Source organism: Centroberyx gerrardi, chromosome 3 (genome assembly GCF_048128805.1).
Source record: "Centroberyx gerrardi isolate f3 chromosome 3, fCenGer3.hap1.cur.20231027, whole genome shotgun sequence".
Classification (NCBI taxonomy): domain Eukaryota; kingdom Metazoa; phylum Chordata; class Actinopteri; order Beryciformes; family Berycidae; genus Centroberyx; species Centroberyx gerrardi.
Genome location: NC_135999.1, coordinates 22828288 through 22850831, shown reverse-complemented (window position 1 = coordinate 22850831; position 22544 = coordinate 22828288). Strand labels below are relative to the sequence as shown.

General features: G+C 42.3%; 2 protein-coding genes across 2 annotated transcripts; both read left to right on the top strand.

The window, feature by feature from the left end:
- The first annotated feature begins 734 nt into the window (after positions 1–734).
- LOC139925684 (multidrug and toxin extrusion protein 1-like) lies at positions 735–9552 on the top strand. The gene is made up of 16 exons (XM_071917163.2): positions 735–929; positions 2573–2674; positions 2872–2940; positions 3159–3307; positions 4032–4074; positions 4269–4313; positions 4415–4512; positions 4890–4987; positions 6373–6554; positions 7122–7230; positions 7724–7799; positions 8512–8581; positions 8677–8809; positions 8908–9002; positions 9117–9180; positions 9305–9552. The coding sequence occupies exons 1-16, from the start codon at positions 735–737 to the stop codon at positions 9550–9552; spliced, it is 1776 nt and encodes a 591-aa protein (XP_071773264.2).
- Positions 9553–14928: 5376 nt separating this feature from the next.
- On the top strand, positions 14929–21411 carry LOC139925676 (high affinity choline transporter 1-like). The gene is made up of 8 exons (XM_071917156.2): positions 14929–15112; positions 15390–15503; positions 15721–15876; positions 15981–16129; positions 16822–16965; positions 19581–19734; positions 20370–20587; positions 20854–21411. The coding sequence occupies exons 1-8, from the start codon at positions 14929–14931 to the stop codon at positions 21409–21411; spliced, it is 1677 nt and encodes a 558-aa protein (XP_071773257.2).
- The last annotated feature ends 1133 nt before the right edge of the window (positions 21412–22544 follow it).

Sequence of the window (22544 nt, the reverse complement as noted above, 5' to 3'; positions counted from 1 at the left end):
CACTGCAGTCATTTGATTTAAAAATAAAACAACTGCCACCAAAAACCACTTTGTTACAAAGTCAATTTTGTTCTAATTTCTGAACAAAACCAATTGGGTAGGCTATGCCAGAGGGTGATACTTAGCTTAAGTGAGTCAAAATTTGATCATGTAGTTCTATCATAATGGAGAGCAAAGACAAAGCAAAAAAACACCAGAAATGTATTTGTAACCATATAGAAAAATCACATCAGGGACTATTCACGACCAAGGTTCCCTCCAAACTGTGTACCTGTCCAATCAGTTTGGCAATCCACATCTAATTTATCACATTGATCAAATAATTATATATTGTCAGTCATCAGCGATTGCTATACTTTGTCTCCATAAATTGAATGGATAAAAGAAAGTTGAAGTTTTGGTGGATGATATTATAGCCTATGCAGGAGCCATATCTACCCTGACAAGTCGAATTTGCAGCTTGGATTCGGAACGAGGAGTTTACGAGGAGCACATGAAGGCAACATAAGGTCTGTCCAATGGAGGTGAAGCCAAACATAGCTACACATGGGGGCTGGCTTGGCCCACTAGTCTACAACCCCACCCCCCGAACACGTGTGAAAGTCCTCTGTCTTGTTTTCTCTGTTGGTTATTAAACTCTAACATTTACCAGCCTCATTGTCAGTTTCTGTAACTTGTGTAGGGTCATAGAGATTAGGCCGAACTGCCTGTCTAGCGCCCAATATTGTTCAGGTATGGACGATTCTGTAGCAAAAACAACCAATAGGCCTACAAATGGGGTAAGTGGACCCTCCAAAATAGATCAAGCGCCTTCTGTTACTCACGACTGCAATGAAGGCTGCGGCGCCTGCCGGAGGCGCATCCGAGGCTGGATACCGGCGGAGTACAGGAGCGAGATAGTCCAACTCTTAAGACTAGCGGGACCAGTGGTAAGGATCCGTTTGAACGCGCCAGAGGGCCTTATTTTTATATATACTGTATATATATACATAGTGCCTTTATTTCTAATAATATTCAGATTGGCTTAAGTTTTTCTTTGCTCCTAATCACTTACGCTTTTGCGCTGTTTGTAGACCTCTGGGCATGTGCAATGTCTTTTGTATTTTAATAGTTTGTTATAGATGTTATATATTATCTCATTTTTGAATAATTTACAGCCTAGCTACTACCATCTTTAGTTAGCTCTAGTTAGCTCTTAATTGCTTTCCTTCTGCTTTCCTTTGGTATTATCATTTAGAATTTGTGTCTATTTATTACATATTTAATAAACATAGGCCTATTATAAGTCCCAAACCATCAGGACTTCATAGAAAATCCTGGTATTGTCAGATTCCGAATGAGGCTATTACAGATGTATTCCTTTTAGGACCCTAAATAACAGCTTTTGACCATTCAACCCTTCAACCCTTGAACATAGCCCATGTCTGGATTACTGGACATGCAGGACTCATGCCGTGGGGCACCCGGCAACCAAGGGCCTCAAAAGCCCCACTTCTTTAAGTTGGTAGATTTGCATAATATCTTGACTATCTCCAGTAGGTGTACACATATGAGCGGTTTTGGTATGATTTCTGATGGAGTGGGCACTTTGGATACTTGATGGGTCAAGGTCAGGGTCAAGGTGTGTATAGAACAAGCTGCCGCTGATGTGAAGCTGATGTGAAGTTGTCTTTCAGTACTAAACGGGTTTTAATGGTAAACCACTACACCAATCCACATAAATATTTGGTTTGTTGTTTTATAGCAAGGCTATATGATACCTATTAGGCCTTTACTGTATGTGTTACTGTATCTATATTGAGGCCTCTTTAGAAATTATTATTTCTATGAGTAAGAAAATGAGGGAAGATGATTGTGTTTGTACAAAAAAGAAGGAAGGACACAGGCAACTCTTCTTCAGTTGAAACAGTTGAAAAGCCTTTACAGCACGGCTAATTCATATGTAATTCATTAAAAACTCCCCACAACATGCCTTCACCAGGGAGTAAAAGGACAGCTCATCACTTCTCAGTCATATAAAGGTTTCCTGTTAACAAGGAAGTAGAGACGTCTTGTGAACCAATCATGGTAAACCTATGTACAACAAGCATAATACAAAGGTAAAGAACAGAAAATATAATAGGAGATAAGCATAATATGTATTATTTACAATGACAAAAATAAGTACTATCTACATAACTAATAAAGAAAAGAAAATCACAAAGGAAAGCAATACGCACACAAAAATAATTACAAAATGGAGTCAAATCAAAATCCTCGGATACCTGGATAGGTTGTGGCCTTAAGTTTCAAAATCCAATAGGCCTCTCTTATATTCAATAGTTTGAGTCGTTGGCACCTTTCCTAATAGAGAGCAGGACATTATCTATTATACCCATAGCAATGAGAGATGAAGCGTCACTATTATGGTGATCCTTATAGTCTTTTTTGTATGATTTTGATATTCCCTTACCAAAGAGCTCCTTCTATTCTAATTCTAACACTCTAATTTCTAATTCTACTAATTCCCACTCAGGCACTTTTTCTACATTTCACTTTTTGTATGATGATGATGTTTGTTTTTGTTCTCCAGTTCATTTCACAGTTGATGGCCTTTCTGATCAGTTTCGTCAGCACGGTGTTCTGCGGTCATCTGGGGAAAACGGAGCTCTCGGGGGTAGCATTAGCAATTGCGGTGAGAAAAAACACTAGAGTCCTCCGATATCTATTTGTACTGGCATCCCAGACGGTTTGCTGTCACTGCCTACCGTAGACTTGCCTTTGAATTTATCTCTCTATCTGTTTAGGTATCGATCTGTTTATCCCTTTAACCCTGAAACAGTGTTCTCCTTGTCTGCACAGATTGCCTAATGATGTTTTCTTCCAATGTAGGTGATTAATGTCTCTGGCGTTTCCATTGCCACTGGTTTGGCTTCAGCCTGTGATACCCTCATATCTCAGGTAGTATCCTCAACAAAGGTTATTCTTTCATTTTATTTATCTAACCAGGATAGGTTCCCAGCTAGTCCTAGGGTCCCCGTGAAAACAGCTCAACAATGCGCTTTTGGATCAAGTTTGTTTTCTTGTCCCAGTCACACTCTTGGTTAGCGGTGTGATCGGTGTTTTCTAACTCTACTTATTTGTGTATCTCTGACCCACTGTCCACCTGTTTCGTTTAGACATATGGGAGCGGTAACCTGAAGCGTGTGGGAGTGATCCTCCAGAGAGGGATTCTGATTCTGCTGCTGGCCTGTTTCCCATGCTGGGCTCTCCTCATCAACACTGAGCCCATCCTCCTGGCTGTCAGACAGAGCCAGGAGGTCGCCAGGTCAGCCCTTACCTAATCCCCCACAAAACATGCACCTTCAGCATCTCACACTGTGTAGGTGGTCTAATGTTTACATGCGCAGGGTTTTCCATTCATAACCTGATTGTAGATTGAAGTAATCCGGTTTTGCTTTGACGCATATAAACGTTATAACGGGTTACTGTGGCGTGCAAACATCTCACTCCTTTCATTTTTGCTTTTTGCTGTCTATTATGGGTACATTTTGATGTCATCAAAAAGCATGGCAGTGAGCATTACTTACTATTACTGTTACTTTTGGGATCATCATTTCTTCCCTTTGTATTAGAAGTAAACTACGGCTCAGTCAAAGAGGAGAGCAGGCGGCCGCACCTTTTCATGCTTTTTTGACTGTTTTATCTGTGGACAGGACACCACAGGTGGTCAGGAATATTCTGTTAACTGGTTTATTCATGGAAACTGGAATACTCAGTCTCAGGGTATTAAAATACGGTGCAAATAAACAACTAAATTCATTGATGCAAAGACATATTAACAGCTTACATAATTGTACATACTGGCAGACATAGTAGAAGGACAGCAGGACCTCATGTTGCTGCTTCCATCATCTGTTTGCCAAATATGACACATAGTGGTCTAATTTGAGATGTAACTTCATATGTAATATAACTGTCATCTGTAATCATATGAGTTGATGCCACATGATTTTACATGCTTACTTATTGTGTGTCTTTCTGCCAAAAAGGATCTCCCAGCTGTATGTGAAGGTCTTCATGCCTGCTCTGCCGGTAAGTTTGGTTCCTACTAGACCCTGTTACCGAGGCATCAATTCAATAGATATGGCTTCCAAATAGATCGCTGGCAATTTTTGCTTAATCTTTGCTCTCCATTATAATGATCAAAACTGCAAGCTCAAATTTGGACCACACCCGACTGACACCCTTTGCCATTTTACCGACTCATATTCATATTCTTTCTGCAGGCTGCTTTCATGTACCAGCTGCAAGGGAGGTATCTCCTGAATCAGGTGCAGTCTATGACTACAAGGCCACTGATGTGAAACATTATAATGGTTGAAGGATAGCTACTAATATCAATACTGAGACAAAGCTGTGCTGTGGCTTACAGGGAATTATATGGCCCCAGGTGATAACTGGAGCGATGGGGAATGTTCTTAACGCAATTATCAACTACGTCTTCCTCTATCCGCTGGATTTGGGTGTCGCGTGAGTTTGCTCACCATCATGATAACTTGTTAGAGATTAGTAATTATTATTGTACCATTAATATTACATTTATTAGCGTCACATCAGTAGAATTAATGAGATTTGTTTTCATGTCTCTCTAATGACTTAAACTCTTGCAGCAAAGAATGCAAATAATTTGAGGTATATTAAGTATACTATTCAAACTATTACTAATCAGTTATGAATGACCACTACTGAATGACCATCTGGGGATATAAATGTATGAAGCCTAGTTTCATAGCTATGAATAGTTGTCAGTGAATGGATGTCTGTCAGTAAATGTAAGTGCTTTCTACTGTTTCTTTTTTTTCCACCCTTGCTCTAACACCTGCATGTTCCTCTTGATCCCAATGAAGTGGATCTGCAGCAGCCAATGCGATCTCCCAGTATTTCCTGGCTGTGTTTTTATACATTTACATCTGCTGGAGGGGGCTGCACAAGGCCACATGGGGAGGTCAGTCCTTTTCTCCCTTCGAGTATAATTTGAATATGAATTTGATATTACCAAAATGTTTCCCTTCTCTGAATTCATTCTGGGCTTGACTCCAGTAATGCTATTATTCTGTCCTGTGATTTGGTCCTTTTTCATCATTAAAGGAGAAGTTTGGTCATTTTGGACCTATATATAATTTGTCTCTTACATACTTGTAGTACTTGGGCCCGCAGACAATATTTGCTCCCGAGTCAGCTGTCAGTTGAAATGGCGAGGTTTGTCAAAATATCTGCAAAAAAGCCAGTCTGTAAAAAAAATATGGCAGCTAACCTATGTATTTATATCCACGGCATGGAAAGCAGCAGCACTGCACCATTTCCACTCAGTGGATAGTCTTCTACCAAACTCTACCCAGCTCCATGTGCAATTGTTTACAATCTGAACTGACCGTCCGCAAAACTAGATCACGCCGCCAGTAATGCAGTTTCACCCCACAGCAGTCTGTGCTACGGCGGAGAAAAATTGTTTTTTCAGTGATTTCCTGATTAGTGAAAATTTCTAATGACTGAATTGTGTCATGAAATAAGAGCTAATTTTTATTTATGTATTTAGCAACGTTTCTGCTTACTCCCAACTCCCCTGTGGAGCCTACAAATGGCTTTTTTGTAGATATTTTGACAAACCCCATTTAGATTTATTGTTAGCAGCAGGAGGCCGAGCAACAGGAGCTCGCTGATATCCTCTGCAGGTCCAAGTACTACAGGTATGTAAGAGACAAATTATATATAGGTCCAAAATCGCCAAACTTATCCTGTAAAGTCTCTGGCCTGTCACAACTTGTTAATTGTTTACGTTCATCAAGTTCAAGTTAGTTGGTTGTAGATTATGAACATTTCAGTGTGTAATGTTTGACAAATTTAGTTCCACTCTATCACTGTTTAATGCAATATAGAGGAGAGGTGACAGTGGGACACAGCTCCAGTTTATTTTTAAGTCCCATAATTTGTTAGCAAAAATACAGCCAACAAAATGAGCAAAAACCTTGTAACAGCAAGTCTGGTCTTTTTCTTACCTGAATTGAAAGTTTGCATGGTTGTTTGTGTATTGAGTGAGCATTGTCATCCTTGGACTCTATTAAAGTGTTAAAAGCCCATTGTATGATTTCAAAAAGATATATTCAAATTATTTCAAATAATAAATTCAAACAGAGATATTTTGTATAGCATGAGTCTCACATCAGCACTTATCTATCCTTATTCTCTTTTCCAGTCAGTTATAACTATTTGGATTTTATCCAGTGTAGCATGACCAGTTGCTCGCTAGCAATCTCTAACATGATGAAATGAAATGAAAACATAATGTTTTATTGTATGCATTTGCTTGACCTGCGAACCTCTGACTCCTAGGTTGGTCACTTGACTGTCTGCAGGAGTGGGGTCCCTTCATCAAGCTGGCCATTCCCAGTATGCTTATGATTTGTCTAGAGTGGTGGATGTTTGAAGTGGGAGGATTCCTGGCCGGTGTGATTAGTGAGGTTGAGCTGGCAGCTCAGTCAGTAGTATACGAGCTGGCCACTATAGCTTACATGGTAAGTGAGTCGCTGGCCCTCTGCTAGTATGTTGGTGATTGTACCCATGATATAATATTTTAGGAAAGGTAGCTTTTACACCTTTATGAGCAAGTACAGCCACATTTGAAGATGTGCTTAACAGGATATCTCGCATATTTTAAATTTACTTGAACACCTCTACAGAAGCTCAGGAGCTGTCAAGCAATATGAGCTGTACTGGGATCCGCTGTCATCACCAGCATTCAGGATATTTAACTCCAGCTCAATATCACTACTTGCAAACAGGCAAATGTATTTTAAGAAAAGTTAGATCCGGGACCCAGAATGAAAGAATATAACAGGATTTAATTTGTCCTTCTTTGTGTAAGTACAATTTTGAGATAAAGTTTGTAGTATGAAAGAAAATGGTTCTGACTACAGGTCCCCAGAGCAGCCCGTTTTGGTTGTTAGCTATTCATTAACTCCTACAGAGGCATGTGCACTAAAACATGTAAACGTTCTACCAAAGAGAAATATCACCTAAAGATAGTGTGTTTCCACAGTAACAATGTGTCTTTACATTTTTCTCCTATTTCTCTCCCACAGTTCCCTCTAGGATTCTCTGTTGCTGCCAGCGTTCGGGTTGGGAACGCTCTTGGTGCGGGGAACATAGAGCAGGCCAAGCGGTCTAGCAAGACCGCCATCATCTGTGCACGTATGAACCAATGCATACATGTTGCCTGCATAATCTCCACAGAAAAGCACAAAAGTCATGAGAATGAAAACAGCTCTTCTACCTGGGCCTTCTGGACATGTTTGGTCTCATTTATGAAAATAATTGAGACCGAACAAAAATATCTATGTCATTCATACCCGAGCCTGAAATGATAGGAATTTTGACATAACACAAGAAAATGAGGAGAAACGAGAGATTTGAGAAAATTAATACAACCCACAAATTTTGGCATCAAGGCTAGTTTTTAAACGGAAGCATTTAAAAACTTTAACTTTAACTTTTATCATTCATCATTGAGGCCAGTTATGCCCAGTTCTAATGCATAAACCAAACTTTTCTCGTTCTTACAGCAACATCCAGAGGAACCTCTTTACTTCCTTTGTGATTTTAATATGCACACTGTTTTAAATGATATCTTCATACATTGTTCAGCTTTATTATCATGTGCTGTATTTCTTATTCCCAAATCCAGTCATAGTCTCATGTTTTGTTGGCGCTAGTCTTGGAATCCCTAAAGACGTCATTGGATACATTTTCACACCAGAGCAGTGAGTATAGACTGTGAAAAAATAACATTCACTTTCTTGCACTCACAGAATTATAAAAAAGTAAGTTTTGTGTACCTGTAATCACAATTCATAGGCGGCCCACGTGGCACAGAAAATCAGACAGTCATGCTTACATAATGCCATCATGACAGTCACACATTAACTAAGATCATCACCTTCATGCTGACTCAGAAACACTGAACCATGACAGCGGAGTGATTTATACTGGTTTAAACAGGTTTTACGGTTCATTCTTGGCCACAGTGACTATAACACTGCTAGGACTACTATTCTGCTTTATTGGTATTTCATCTCATGTTTCCAGAGTCTGTCAAATTAATCCGTTCATCTTATTCATCAATTCGCAGATAATAATTTTGGATGCAGTTACCTCACCAAAGAACTCAAAAATCCAGAGGTTGAGCCTGTCCTTTGACCTTGTATTTCATTTGTCTTTGCTAATATATATTTTTGCATGAGGAAAAGGTGATCCTAGGCACTGCAGAATAGGTTTAAAAGCCTTTATTCCATTTGGCTATTCATTATCAAAAGTTAAAAACACTTTTTCCTCATGATTACAAGACGCTTTTTTTTACGTAGAGCACCAAACCTCACTATGTTTAACACTAGATGCTAAGAAGCTTTCCAGCCTCCTATCAGTTTTTCATATATTTTTGCATCTGACAATAATCTCTATCTGCACATCTTTTAGAGACATTATTCAGAGGGTTGCTGACGTCATGATCATGTATGGTTTCTTTCATCTCATGGACGCCATTGCGGTGAGGGACTAAACAAACTAACTTCATGCCATTGCTAAGCCAAGCAATTTGTACACAGAACGTGATTTTGCCAAATCTGTGTTTGATCTCCACAGGGTGTGACAGGGGGCGTTGTTAGAGGAGCAGGGAAGCAGCTGATTGGTGCTCTGTGTAACCTGGTGGGATACTACTTCATTGGCTTCCCCATCGGTGTGTCCTTGATGTTCGCGGCCAATATGGGCATCGTAGGTGAGAACAGATGAGCTATTTACAGTACCACTTCCTGCAATTCTTGTCAAGTAACATTCAGGAAAGCCAATAACACCCTCCTTCCATCTCTGTTATAGGACTGTGGTCAGGACTTATCATTTGTGTGTCATTGCAGTCCATGTTTTATATAGTTTTTCTGTGTAAACTTAATTGGAAGAAAGCCACTGAGGAGGTGCGTGCCTACATCACTTGAACAGTCAAAATATTATTTGGCAATTTTTCTGTTGTTTGACATGTTTTTGCAGCTGACGTGCTATAAGCAACTGTCTTTAATGTCTCTGATCAGGCTTTGGAGAGAGCAGGAGTCCAGATCACAAGAGAAAACGAGATGGTTGGGATGGAAAATAAGGGTAAGTAACAGCATTTCCTGCTCCTTTTACAGTCCCATGAAACATACCTGCTTCCAGGACACTTGTGTGCCAACTGTTCCTAGTACAGATGCATTGTGAAAACTGTCCCCTCTGTCACTCAAAGCCCTAGACGTGGATCAGAGCCAGGCCCAGGTCAAGACTACTCCATCTATATGTGTGAGTTCTGAGGAGGGCATCACAGACCCAGAGGTGCTTGGTTCAGGCCGGGGCGGAGCCACCACCACTACAGTGGGAGTTGTTCTGTCAGTCAGGCAGCTGGTTGTACGGCGTGGCCTGACAACGTTGCTCATGGTCCTCATCCTCGTTGCTGGAATCTTCATCAGCGAGCTGCTCATCATGCTGTTCAAATGACTCCTCCTATGGCTGAATGCTGGCAGTCAGGCTGGTGGTTGTTTGCATCAGGTTTGATAGCATTTTGATGTACAATCTCTCAGTGCCAGCCATCACACAGCAGCAGAGCTCCTGGCCTCTACACACCTACAGATACTGCACTGTTTGCCTCAGTGTTACAATACTATGAATGAGGCATCATGCAGAAAATCAGGCTCTGACAGTAAGGTACATCTTGACCCTTACCCTGCGGCATATAGTAGAACTTGCCGTAGCAAGGTAGGTCAGGTGTGCATGCAAGGATAGGAGTCATATAGAGTGAATTTTTGGCGAGTGACATATTTGGGATGTCTTGGTTCTGTACTTTGCGTGTCAAGTGAATATGATGCTAAAGTATAGACACTTCAAATTTGATGGTATTTTGATGGTAAGAACAGGTAAATAGTGACATCACTAATTGCATTTGCCATCCCGTGGGAGCATTGAGAGTACTTGAAAGATTGCATTAAATTATGTACTCGTTATTTTGTCATCAAAAGCTTGTTGTTGCAAGCCGAAAACATAACATCAAGCTCTGATATCTGTGTTACTAATTATTTGTACTTCAATCAACCCCTGAGAATATTGTTGTAGACTACACAATGCCCTGAATTGCTCTGTTGTGATATTGAATATATACTGTATATTGTATACACATCATATGTTGTGGCACAATCGGGGGTATAGGCAGAGTGGCAGGGCAGCACAGGGAATGCTGTTACAATGACCAATGGTTAGCCTGTTCATTAAAAAACACACAAATGGCAATTAAGCCATTCAGTTTCAGAGATCTTATTCTGCAGTTGGGCTTTTTAGACCCAGACTATAACCCTGTCCTGATCTCCTGTGGGTTTGGTAAGTCCTTCAGAACAGTTTCCCAGGAAGCCCAGAGTGTCCTCCTGTTGGTTTCCTCCAACTGTCCATCTCTTCCCTTCTTTTGCCCTCTTTTGAACTAGTAAGATACTTAGGAAATGGACTGCTGCCTCCTCAAATGGCTCCAAGACAGAATCAGCACACAGCCAAGTCTTCCTCCACTACCGGAATGTGTAATAATACTAACATTAATATATACTGTATATGGAACATTAATGTATGATGAATGGAAGACCAAAAACAAACCAAAACATTGAAAATTCTGCTGAGTTTGCTATCTGTAACTATAGAATTTATTATATGATGCACATGTATTTACAGTCAGGAATCATAGAGTATTTAATAAAATAGTATACCATAGCTGAAGCAGAGTAATGATCAATAGACTGGAATGATGAACATTTGTTTATTCAGATGATGTGCAACGATTCAAACTTTGACCATGATGTCAAAATTTGACTTCACATGATGGAATTCCTCTCAGTGTTGTATGTTACAAACACCATAAAACCAGTTTGAGGGAAAATAATTGGAAAAAAAACAACAAATAGTTGAGAGGATGAGGGAGGTGCCCATTATACTGTACATTATGATGAGTGCCACATCTTATCTAAAGAAACTTACCATGAGTGTGCACAGGGGTTCAGAGTCTTCAGGGACACTTCTGACAAGACATGGGGCTATAAAAATGAGAGATTGTCTCTATGATGCAAATATTTCTCTGTAATAAACAACATGTTTCACACAACAAAGTGGTTTCTTTATACTAGTTTCACTAACTGGCAGGCTATTCACATGGATGTATTAAACTAGGCTACTCATCCCACATGAAACTAGAAAATGTGCTCAGTTGAGCACAGACCTCCACCGTGTGTGACAACATCCCGCAAGGAAGTTATGCACCTTTTGGTAAATCCACATGAAAAGTTAATCAGTTCTCCCTTGGCCTATAACCAACCTTCATACCAAGTTTTGTGCAAATCCGTGCCCAACTATTTGAGATATCCTACTAACAGATGGATGGACAAACAGACGCGGGTGAAAACATTGGCGGAGGTAATGATGAGTAGCTGCCAACTGTAGCACAATTCTTAACCTGACCACTAGGTGGAGCAAATTTTCACATTAATACATTAACTACGTTAAAAATAGTCTGTGCATATTGCTCAGCTAAACAGCTCTACAGTAGTTTGCAAGCTTTTTGCTGGAGCGGGGCCAGCCAATAATACTCCCCATTGTTGAAACGCGCATGTGCAGCCTTCCCAAACGTAGGCTTTCTGTGGTGCACCGCTACAATATCGGCACGGTCACCACATAATCAAAAGTTGGCAGTGTATAGAAATGTATCTAATTAGATCTCTAATGCGCCTAATATGCACATCTCACGTCATGTTTGTCATTTGGTGATGCACAGACCAGTAGCATATTGTACTCATTCTGACAGTCTGCCATTGTGAAAACGAAAGTGATAAAAAAAAATTCCACAATTCGCTCCAAACGCGCATGTGTTAGTAACGGTATTTGTAACAGTAACAAGTTGTAATCGGAGATGTGTGACAGTGAAACACTAAGAGAGTTAACATGAGTGCAGTGCAGTGCAAATTGCCCCTGTTTTACCGTTGGATCTCATCGGACACACTGTTGTGGCCGTAGATAAGGACAAGTAATTGATCCTGTAGATTCAGAGCACTCTAATCCATTTTCCATGCCACATTTTATGTCACAGTAGCTGTTTTATGGCAGGGCGTTGCCCAAGAGCCTGAAAATGTTGCCCTAACGTTACGTCTGACTTTCAACAGGGAGGAAGAATCTTCTGGAACCTAGCGTTACATGAAAGAGGTACCATTTATGGACAGGAAGTCATGACTGCATTCGCGGTCTGGCTAGGCTTTTAACTTGTTTTTTACTGTTGGAATATAGGTATCTCAGAAATGTATATATATCAAATTATTTTATGAATATCAGTATGAGGGGAATGCATAAATTTTGTTTAATCAAAAGTAGCCACCAAGTGTTATCTCAGTCAGCTAGCACAGGCTTTGGCTACCAACATTAACGTTAGCCGGCTTAAGATAAGCTTACAGTGATTTGGTGTGAGGTGAATAATAATCAGAGAAGTTGCACAGAAGGCCTTACTTATACGAATCGGGAACTAGCCTAACGTGATGCAGCAATGGTAATAAAGTAAGTCGTTACCATCTGTAACTTATAGCTACAACAGTTAGACTAATGCTAGTGTAGGATAACTAGCTAGGTTAGGCCAGTTCTAAACTGTAGCCTGTGGTTAGGGTGGGTGTAGGGTACAAATTATACAAAATAAAATTTGCAGCCAATGTGATTATCACATTTTTTGTTGAATATTAAAAATTCAAATTTGTTTTTTGAATGAAATGTATTTGAGTGAAATGTCTTTTAAATGTATTTACTCTGGCTTAACTATACTGATGCTAACTTTTATCAGTGTGGTTTCCAGGCAGGCAACCAGGCATCAGCTTGTGGTTGCCGAAATTGGCGATATGTTTGGCAATATGGATAAGATCTGTAACGCGGGGAGGCATCATTCAAAAGTATAAACCAATATGATAGCCTATCAGTTAGGGAGAGAAACAGTTTTATTTGATGGGAAGAGTGGAGGAGCGGGATCGTTCAAAATCTGTGCTGTTTTATTGGTTTGAATTTTCTTGTACACCTGGTACACAATGAAGTTTGCCTGATATTGGACTGAATGGCCATTTCGTCTTCATTATTCAAAATCTAGCGAGAGCGATCAGGGGCCAGTGCCAGGCAACAATGAAGATTTTCTGTTTCCCAGGAAGTAATAATAGAGATGTTGATACAATACAAATACAATAAAACATAAATTGTCAAACAGTGTGTATGGTATGGTGTATTTAGAATGACCTAAAAATGTGAAAAAGTCATTTTTCATTTCAGTGTGATAAGGTAAGCGAGGCACTTTTGCTCTTTTGTAGAGGCCAGCAGTAAAAACAGTGTGGTTGTCTTGAGCTGTCGCCTGGTTTAACAAGACTATGTCAAAACCTAGTATATGGCTGGACCATGTATGGGTGTGCCACGTGTCACGGCCGACCAATGGTGTAACTAACTCCACTGTAGACTGTTAATACAGAATAATAGTCCATACATCCATAGGCGCCGATTTATGTTTCTGCCGGTGGGTGCTCAGAACCCCACCCCCACGCCCAAGATAAACCTTCTGCGATAACCATAGCCTACATGACTTGTTGCTATACGGATTTGGAAAAAGTAGTCAAACGCACGCATTTCAGCACCATAGGAAATTAACAGCGACCGACACACACGCACACACACACACATTGGAGATCAAAAGTTTAACTAACGATACACACCATGAAACGTACGGAAAATAATAATCAATGCCACCGAAATGATTTAGTAAAAAGGCTCACATGAACATAAATCATAGGCCAAGTGCACAATCCGACACCACCGTGGCTGTGAGACACCGCTGCTATAGTAACTTACACCCATAAAGAACGCAACATAACAGTATAGGCTACAAGGGGCCTATTAACAAGCCAAACAAGTTATAATATCGTTACACGTTGCAAAACAAGTTGGATCAACTTGTTTTGCAATGTGGGCTATGCCGCACAGCGGGTGGAGTTTGCTATCAAATCAATGTAAATTTGGCCCCAGCCGCTGGCGCATATACAGTAGGCCTATCAAGTCTATTTTCCCCACAGAATCGGAGCCTATGCATACATCCATACTGATCTCCGTTCCAGCGCGTCCCGTCTCCTCTCTCCGCCGCTGTCCTCTCCACCGCGCCCACGGCCCGCATTGATCCTCCCGATCCAAGCGCCAGTCGCTCTGGTACCCATCGGTGCCAAAAATGGCGGTCGCCGGACACCCGGTGACGCATCGGCGTCGGGACCCCCGCCGAAATCTCAGCCGGATCACCGGGAACAAATCGGTGCCCAGCTATCAGCACTGGCCAGAACCGTGCCCCCGGGAAACTCCGGGAAGCGTCGGCAGTAAGCCCTCGGCGCGCCGAAACCTCCATGCTTGTCTGTGTCTCTCTCTCCACCGACAGAACAGAGGGCTGTTGGGTGGACTGAGCTCGCACATATGCATCGAAACCGCTGTTGCGGTCCAGCCAAAAAGTGTGTGTGTGTGTGTGTGTTCATGAATGTTAACTGGAGGGATGTAAAAAATGTGCATGCTCAGCACGTCCCTTCCTTTAGGAATAAAGTTAGCCTATTATATGCACATAAACAATAACAAGGTGCTCAAATCATTTCCAATTTTCAACAGGATAATGGGAGAGAAGGGGCAAGAGTACATGAATACATCAACATTATAACCACAATTACCCCAGATTAGTGTTCAACACTGGCTCAGTAGATGCTGTGACCTTTGTTCTGTAACACTGGTCCAAGGGTCCTTATTTTTTATTTAGCTACCCCAGCTGTCAGCGTGTTGTCCCCACAGTGGTTGACTACCATGGCTTTGAACATCCCTGGTGTGGTTGTGGTGGTGCTGTTCTACCTCCTGGTTCTGGGGACGGGGATGTGGGCCTCCAGGAAGTCCAGGAGGGCTGAGAGGAAGAGCCAGGGAGACAGGACAGAAGTGACTCTCCTTGGAGGCAGAGATATCAACTTGGTGGTGGGAATTTTCACCATGACTGGTAAATTGTTTTATGGGGCGGATAAGCTGATCTTGACCCAGAGTTGGTAGCCAGAGTGAGCAGTCAGCCACTGTTCTCAGTTCTTGGTAAAACTGTGTGATCTGTATGGATGCTCACCCTGGATTATGGCACAAGAGATCGCTATATCACATCCTGTGTATTGCTAAATGTTTCAGCATAATGTGCAGCACTCCTGGCATTTTTAATTACAGTGCTGTGTTTCTGTGTCTGTGTGCATGCATCTGCATGTGTATGTGTGTGTATCATTCTTCTGCAGCTACCTGGGTTGGAGGCGGCTTCCTCCTTGGCATGGCTGAGGCAGTGTATTCTCCTAAAATTGGGTTAATATGGGCTCTAATGCCTGTACAATACTCTGTGTCCTTTATAATTGGTAAGACTCAACCTGTCACACACAATTCAAGTTAATCCATGGAACAGAGATGGTATGCTATTCTTGGTAATAGTTGAGACGAGAAATATAGATGACTATACAACAATTTAAAATTTCTTCATAGCATATATGATTCTGAAACGTATTTACTTTATTTTCATGTTGAATGACGCTACATCAAAGCGTATATGACTTAATTTTTTATTCACTCCGTAAGGTGGTCTTTTCTTTGCCAAGCCAATGAGGGACAAGAGGTATGTCACCATGATGGACCCCTTCCAAATAAAGTATGGAAAAGTACTGTGCGGTGTGCTAGCACTGCCAGCCTTGCTGATTGACATCCTGTGGGTCGCATGCACTTTGTTTAGCTTAGGTAAACATATATACTTACCAATTAAAACACTTCAAAATTCATTCAGTTGATGCCAATATAGCATTTAAAATGTGTGTGGGTGTGTGGGTGGTTGTTTTTAACAGGAGTAACTATGAGTGTGATACTGGAGTTGCCCTTCTCCTACACTGTCGTGATATCTTCAGCAGTGGCCATTATCTACACATTGTTAGGAGGCCTTTATTCTGTGGCTTACACTGATGTCATCCAGCTGTCTCTAGTATTCATCAGTCTGGTGAGTAACAGTGCCTTGTGGCCCTTGTTAATTTAATATTAACCTATACATGTAAGTATGTATAGTTGCAACCAGAGCATGTGAGCGGAGCGGAGCAGTGAGAATTTCCGCTCCTCGCTCACGGAGCTGTCAGTTCTCTCCGCTCCTCCGCTCACGGTACCGGAGCGAAATTGGAGCGGGATGGAGCGGGAGATAAGGCGCCGCTCCAGCTTTTTAAAAAATCCGCTCACCGCTCCACCCAAAATCCTCCCTCCCGCTCCGCTCACATGCTCTGGTGGCAACTGGCAACCATTCTAAAAATCACAGGTTTCTGCATCTATTCTGTGTTCGTGCTACAGAAAGTGTGGAAGACATTTTTTCTTGGATTTTGTATAGTGAAACAAAATCAGTCATCAATCACAATCATCAATCATTTTGATTGGTAACTTTAATGAAATTGAAATACTAGTTCATTATGCTACTCGGGAAAATTAACAGTGTTTCTGTAATGTGTTACTGAATAATGCATTACCACCCAGTGCCAGTGATCGACATTTTGGTCACAGGACATTTTTTAAGACTTTATTCCACTGGAATACCACTTAAATCACACATTTGTCCTACCTTTCTCTGTGTCTTTGTTTGCCGTAGTTAAGTGACCTTTGTGTGGTGTGTCAGTCTCAGTCTGGTGACCTCAGTATCTATCTGTGCAGTGGATGTGTGTCCCCTTCCTTCTGCTCAACCCTGCATCCATAAACATTGCCCAGACGGCTTTTAACCACACATACCAAGCCCCCTGGATAGGCACTTTGGAGCTGGACCAAGTCTGGAAGTGGATCGATGACTTCTTAATGCTGGTGAGCTGAAGAAGAAGATAATAATGATAAAATAATAATAATAATAATAATAATAATATTAATAATAATAATAATAATAATAATAATAATAATAATAATAACAACAACAACAATAATGATACTGACAGTAATGTCAAACAGTAATTACCTCTGCCAACAAAATGAGATGTTTTCCCCTCTCTGTAAGCAAGATATCTCAAATACTTACCAACAGATTTGGCTGAAAGTTGGTGGACAGATAACAAGGATCCAACCCGTTCTCATTCCCAACTCGTCCTATGTTGACTCTTTGTCAAATCCCTTGGCGTCGCTATAACGACGCTAAAGGTACCCTTCTGCGTCAGTATAGGACGCACCGGGTGTTCCATAGACTTCATGGTAAAGCCTCTTGCGGCAGTATTGGACGCCTGCAACTAACCCTATGTTAGGAATGGTTGTCTTCTTGGACCCAAATGCAGACACGGACAAAGTGTAAAAGGAAAAGAGGATTATTGGAGGTTGGAATTAGAAGTGGTGAGATGAAGGCAGGCAGCCGGAGTAGGGAAGATGATCGGAGCTGGGCTGGCCGGCGAGCTGACGAGCTGGCGGGTTAGCCGGCGAGCGAGACGGCTGGCTGGAGCTCGGGTTGGTGTGTAACGAGCTGGCGGACAGACAGGAAAGCTGGGTGGCTGGCAGATGTGGCGTGGGCAGGTGGAGAGACTCATGGAGGAAATCCTGGGCACAGGAGAGACACGATCAACATGAACAGAACTTGATACACAAGGTAAGTCCAGACATAAAAGTGCAGAGCGACCGAGAGTGTCTACCACGGAGTTGGTGGAACAATCTGGCGACCACTGGTAGGTACGCCGGGGTTGATAAACAGGAGGTGATGAGTGATGAGGTTCAGGTGTGTCGGCAACTCAGGAGCCCAGGAGCTGGGAAGGAGAGGGAGCCACGCCCACGCCACACACGACAGACACAGACAAACACAGAAAGACAAACCAGGGAGGCGGAGACACACAGGGGGCAGGGAACAACGAGAAACACAAGGAAAACTAGAGTCACGGCAAGAGCCGTGACACCCTAACCCTAACCCAAATAAGGCATTCCGCTTTGATGCATTTCTTTGCTTGAGCTCATTGGTGCTAATATTAATAATTTTTAAAAAAAAGGTTAGTATGGTTGTAGATCAATTTCGAGGCCAAATGAAATAAACTCCATAAAATATAGCACTTTATAACGACTGTATCGTTACATCTACTTTACAATAAGCACAATTTAAATAGAAGAACGCAGTCGGGAGTTAACGTTTCTAAATGTTGCATAATCCGTTTCGTCATTGAACATACCTCTTTCTGCCCATGAAACAGAGCTGATGAAATCGCGGCAAAATAGCACCGACAAAAGCATACTTTTGTAATTTTTTTGATTATATCCTCTTATAACATCAACCTGTTGGTTCAGATTGTATTGCATCTTTCTAATATTGAGCAGTTTGCCAGTAAACAGCAAACAGTTTGCACTTCCTATGAGCACTACACAATTCTGCGTCCTATACTGACGCAGAAGGGTACCTTTAGCGTCGTTATAGCAACGCCAAGGGATTTGACAAAGAGTCAACATAGGATGAGTTGGGAATGAGAACGGGTTGCGCGAGCTGGTACACAGCCGAAAGCTCGCTGCCCCTCGGGGAGTGTGGGCTCTCGTACCTGTGGGAAGTGGAGCCCCTAAGCAGAGAGCCGGCACGCTGTGTGTGTTTTCCTCCATACAGGGACCGACAGCGAACGGACGCTGGCTCCCCTGGTGAGGTTGTTTATCTGACACCAGGTCCAACTCCTCGGCTGAGAAGGAGGTTTGCCTGTCATAATCTGCAACAGCCCCAGGTTGTTAGCCACTGGTGGAAGGTGGGAATTTTCTTGAAAAATTCCACCATCTCCTTATCCCTAGGCTGCGGTGGAGTAGGTCGTCTACTCCCCGACCAGGTAGTGGAGCCAGGAGAAAATTGGGTGGCTAGTGCATCTTCAAGTGGGGGAATGCCATGATGCCAGATGTCTGACTTCCCCGCCACTCTGGCAAAATCAACGAGGCCAGGAATCGGTGCTTTGCTCTTTCTGAGAGGTTCCGCACTTCTCTTACCGCACCGAAGAAGGGGGCAGGGTCAGCGGAGATGGAGGACATCTCATCGTCACTCTTTCCCAAGAGCATGGGGTGGTCCTCCAGTTCCTGAGTTCCTGGGGGCAGGCTGGCAGTGGAGAAAACTGAGCTGGGGTGGAGGGGCGAGGCTCCAGGGAGTCCTCATCGCACTCCGGCTGCTGACGATTGTGACCTTCATTGCCACCACCTCCAACCCTTTTCCCTCATTCTCTTCCACTCCCCACCTGAGTCCAGTTGTCCATATCCATATCCTCATCCTGAACCAAAACCACCCCATCCACATTTCCCACACCACTCCCTGCCACCCTCAATCCATTGACAGACCAGTTTATGCACAAACCACAAAAATAGCCAGTTGCAATGCAAATTTCCCTTCAGTCCGCACCTCTTTTGCAATGCTCTTTCATTCCTCCCCATCTCCTTCAATTTCTCCTGTTCTCACCATCTTCCTCCTCTAACTCTGCTCTCCCTTGTCACAGGTCCTGGGTAGTCTGGCATTCCAATGCTTCCACCAGAGGACACTGTCTGCCTCCTCCTCAGCAAAGGCCCAGGTCACCTGCTATGCTGCTGGCCTTGTCATCGCTATCCTGGGAATCCCCCCTGTCTTGGTTGGGGCTGTTGCCGCCTCTACAGGTGGGAAATAGGTTAACCCCTTGCACACTGACTTTCCCATTCAAGTTTTCCTCAAGTAGCTTCAAAGTTAGACAAAACCATGTACATTTTTACATGACAATGTATAGATACATGTACCTGTATCTGCTTGTTCCAACCCTTCATTGAAGCTATAGCTGCTTATATTGAGTGAAGTATTCAAACCGAAGATGCCGAAGATGATTTTTTATGGCTGCACCATTACATCAAATGGAAAAAATCTAGATGTCTTGTGCATCATTTTATACACATTTCCCTGGAATTCAGCATGACATATTTGGTATCTTTTGAAACCTTGGGATCTTTGACTAGGATTTAAAATACAGTTAGAATGCTTTCTTGACCAATCAGATTGTGCTGCAAGCAGGTATAGAGATGGAGGTAATTCTGGAACTGTAGAATTTTGTATAGAGCCTTGGAGATGTTGTGTGGCTAATTCAATGACAAATCTGTGATAGAAGTTGCTCACTTGATCACCCCAAAGACTCATACTCATTCTCACCTGCACTGCTTTCCTCTAATGTAGAAGCCAGGTTTCTCTATGTGTGCTGTATGGATCCAGTATATTGGTAAGGAGCCTTTCCAAGAATAAACCTCTAAGTTCTCCTGTTGTCCAGACTGGAACCTGACGCTGTACGGTTCACCATCTCCGTATGAACGTAGTGAGGAGTATTTGGTTCTCCCACTGGCCCTGCAATACCTCACCCCGACTTACGTCTCCATCACTGGGATCGGAGCCGTGGCTGCTGCCGTCATGTCATCCACAGACTCTGCCCTGCTGTCAGCAACTTCTGTTTTCTCTACCAACATCTACAAGAGCATCTTGCGTAAACAGGTGAAGGAGTACAGTATGTGATGGTGGCTCAGTGTGTCTGTGGAGTTGTGGGTTAGGATTGGCCTTGAAGGTTAGGATTGGCTTTTGTTTTGTGTCATTCCTTCTTTCTCTCTCCCTCTCTCTTTAATCTTCTCTGTCATTTTCTATTGGGTGCAGAATAAAAAAATTATCAAATGTATCAGTTTTGGAAAGCACAAGTGTATAAATGAAGAATTAAACCTTTCTCTGTGTACGCCCCATTCCTTCCCTCCCTCCTGTGTTTCCAGGCATCAGACTGTGAGATGCAGTGGGTGATTCGGGTCTCAGTGGTGGTGGTGGGTCTGGTTAGCACAACTCTAACCTTCTACAGCAACAGTATCCTGATGCTCTGGATCCTCGGAGCAGACATTGCGTACACCTTTATATTCCCCCATCTGGTCTGCGTCCTCTTCTTTAAGGTGTCAAACGGTTATGGGGCCTCGGTGGGTTACATTGCAGGGCTGACAATAAGAATTTTGTTGGGAGAGAAGGCTGTAGGTCTTCCTGTTGTTCTTCCTCTTCCCGGTTGCACACTGGAAGATGGCATCTACATCCAGCGGTCCCCTGTCAGGACAATCTGCATGCTCATCACCTTTACGACCATCTTGGTTTTCTCTGCCCTGGCTTCGTTCATGTTCAACCATGGCCTGTTATCTGAGAGGTGGGACCTGTTCAAGGTAAAATGTAATGTTTTTGCGTTACCAGTGGATACAGTCACTGAGAGCTTCAAAGAGGAAACTGGAAGCAATGCAGTGTGTGACGAGGATGGACTTGGAGTTGCTTTACAGCCAATGCTGCAGAGTTGACTTTTGACTTTTTGTGAGGCTGTTGGCCTACTTTTTAGAATAATTTCATTAGGGCCGGCTCTAGGATTTTGGTGGCCCTAAACAAGATTTTGTTTGTGGCCCCAAAACACTCCCAGCGCAGCCACCAAATCACACACACTGCTCATAACTGAATGAACACACACACACACACACACACACACACACACACAATAGAGATGGACAAATTAATTAACAACAAATCTCTTAGTTAAGAAACAATTAACAATTGCAAAGTATTCAAAATAATAAATAATAAAGTCAACATATTTAAACTATAAAAGCAACAAACTTGCACATAAAAAGGTCTATAATTAAAGACAATGACAAATGAACACCAATAAAACAAAAATATTTTGACAAATAAATAGCAATGAACAATCAATATAAGAGTGCAAAATATTGGGGCGCCCCGGTAGCTCACCGAGTAGAGTGCGTACCATAAATAAATCTTTACAAAAAAAAAAGAGAGCAAAATATTCAAAATAAATAAAGTGAACACTACAAAAGTGTTAACTATTGTACAGAACAACAGCTATAGGCTACTGTAGAAACTATAGCTATCCAGCCTTTCACCACCATCCAACATCAGTGAAGTCCTCAAAATCTGTGCCTCCTTGATTTTCTTGAAGCAAAATCGTCAATGACATCATCGTAAGACACCTGCCTGCCAACCTCATGGTTTATACTAATGATGGCAAGTCCAGTGAGGCGGTTTTGTGCCATAGATGATCGCAGGTATGTCTTTATCAGCTTAAGCTTTGAAAAGCTTCTTTCAGCTGATGCCACTGTCACTGGCAGGGTACAGGCAATCCTCAGGGATATCCAAAGATTTGGATACAACTCTGTCAGTTCCTTCTTGCGGACAAAGTCCAGCAGTTCAAATGCAGTCATCCTGTTTGTGGGTAACTGAGGAAGGTTCCTGATTTCCATCCCATCAATGTCGGCTTCCTCTCCACTCCTCAGTGTGTTCTCAAGCTCCTCACATTGTTTCTCCAGTGCTTCATCATCCAAGGTTGGGAAGTTTTGCAGTACCCCAAACTTGCTTTTAACTTGTCCAAGTGTTTCAAACCGGTCGTCCAAAGATGCAATGGCAGAGTCGACGACCACATTGA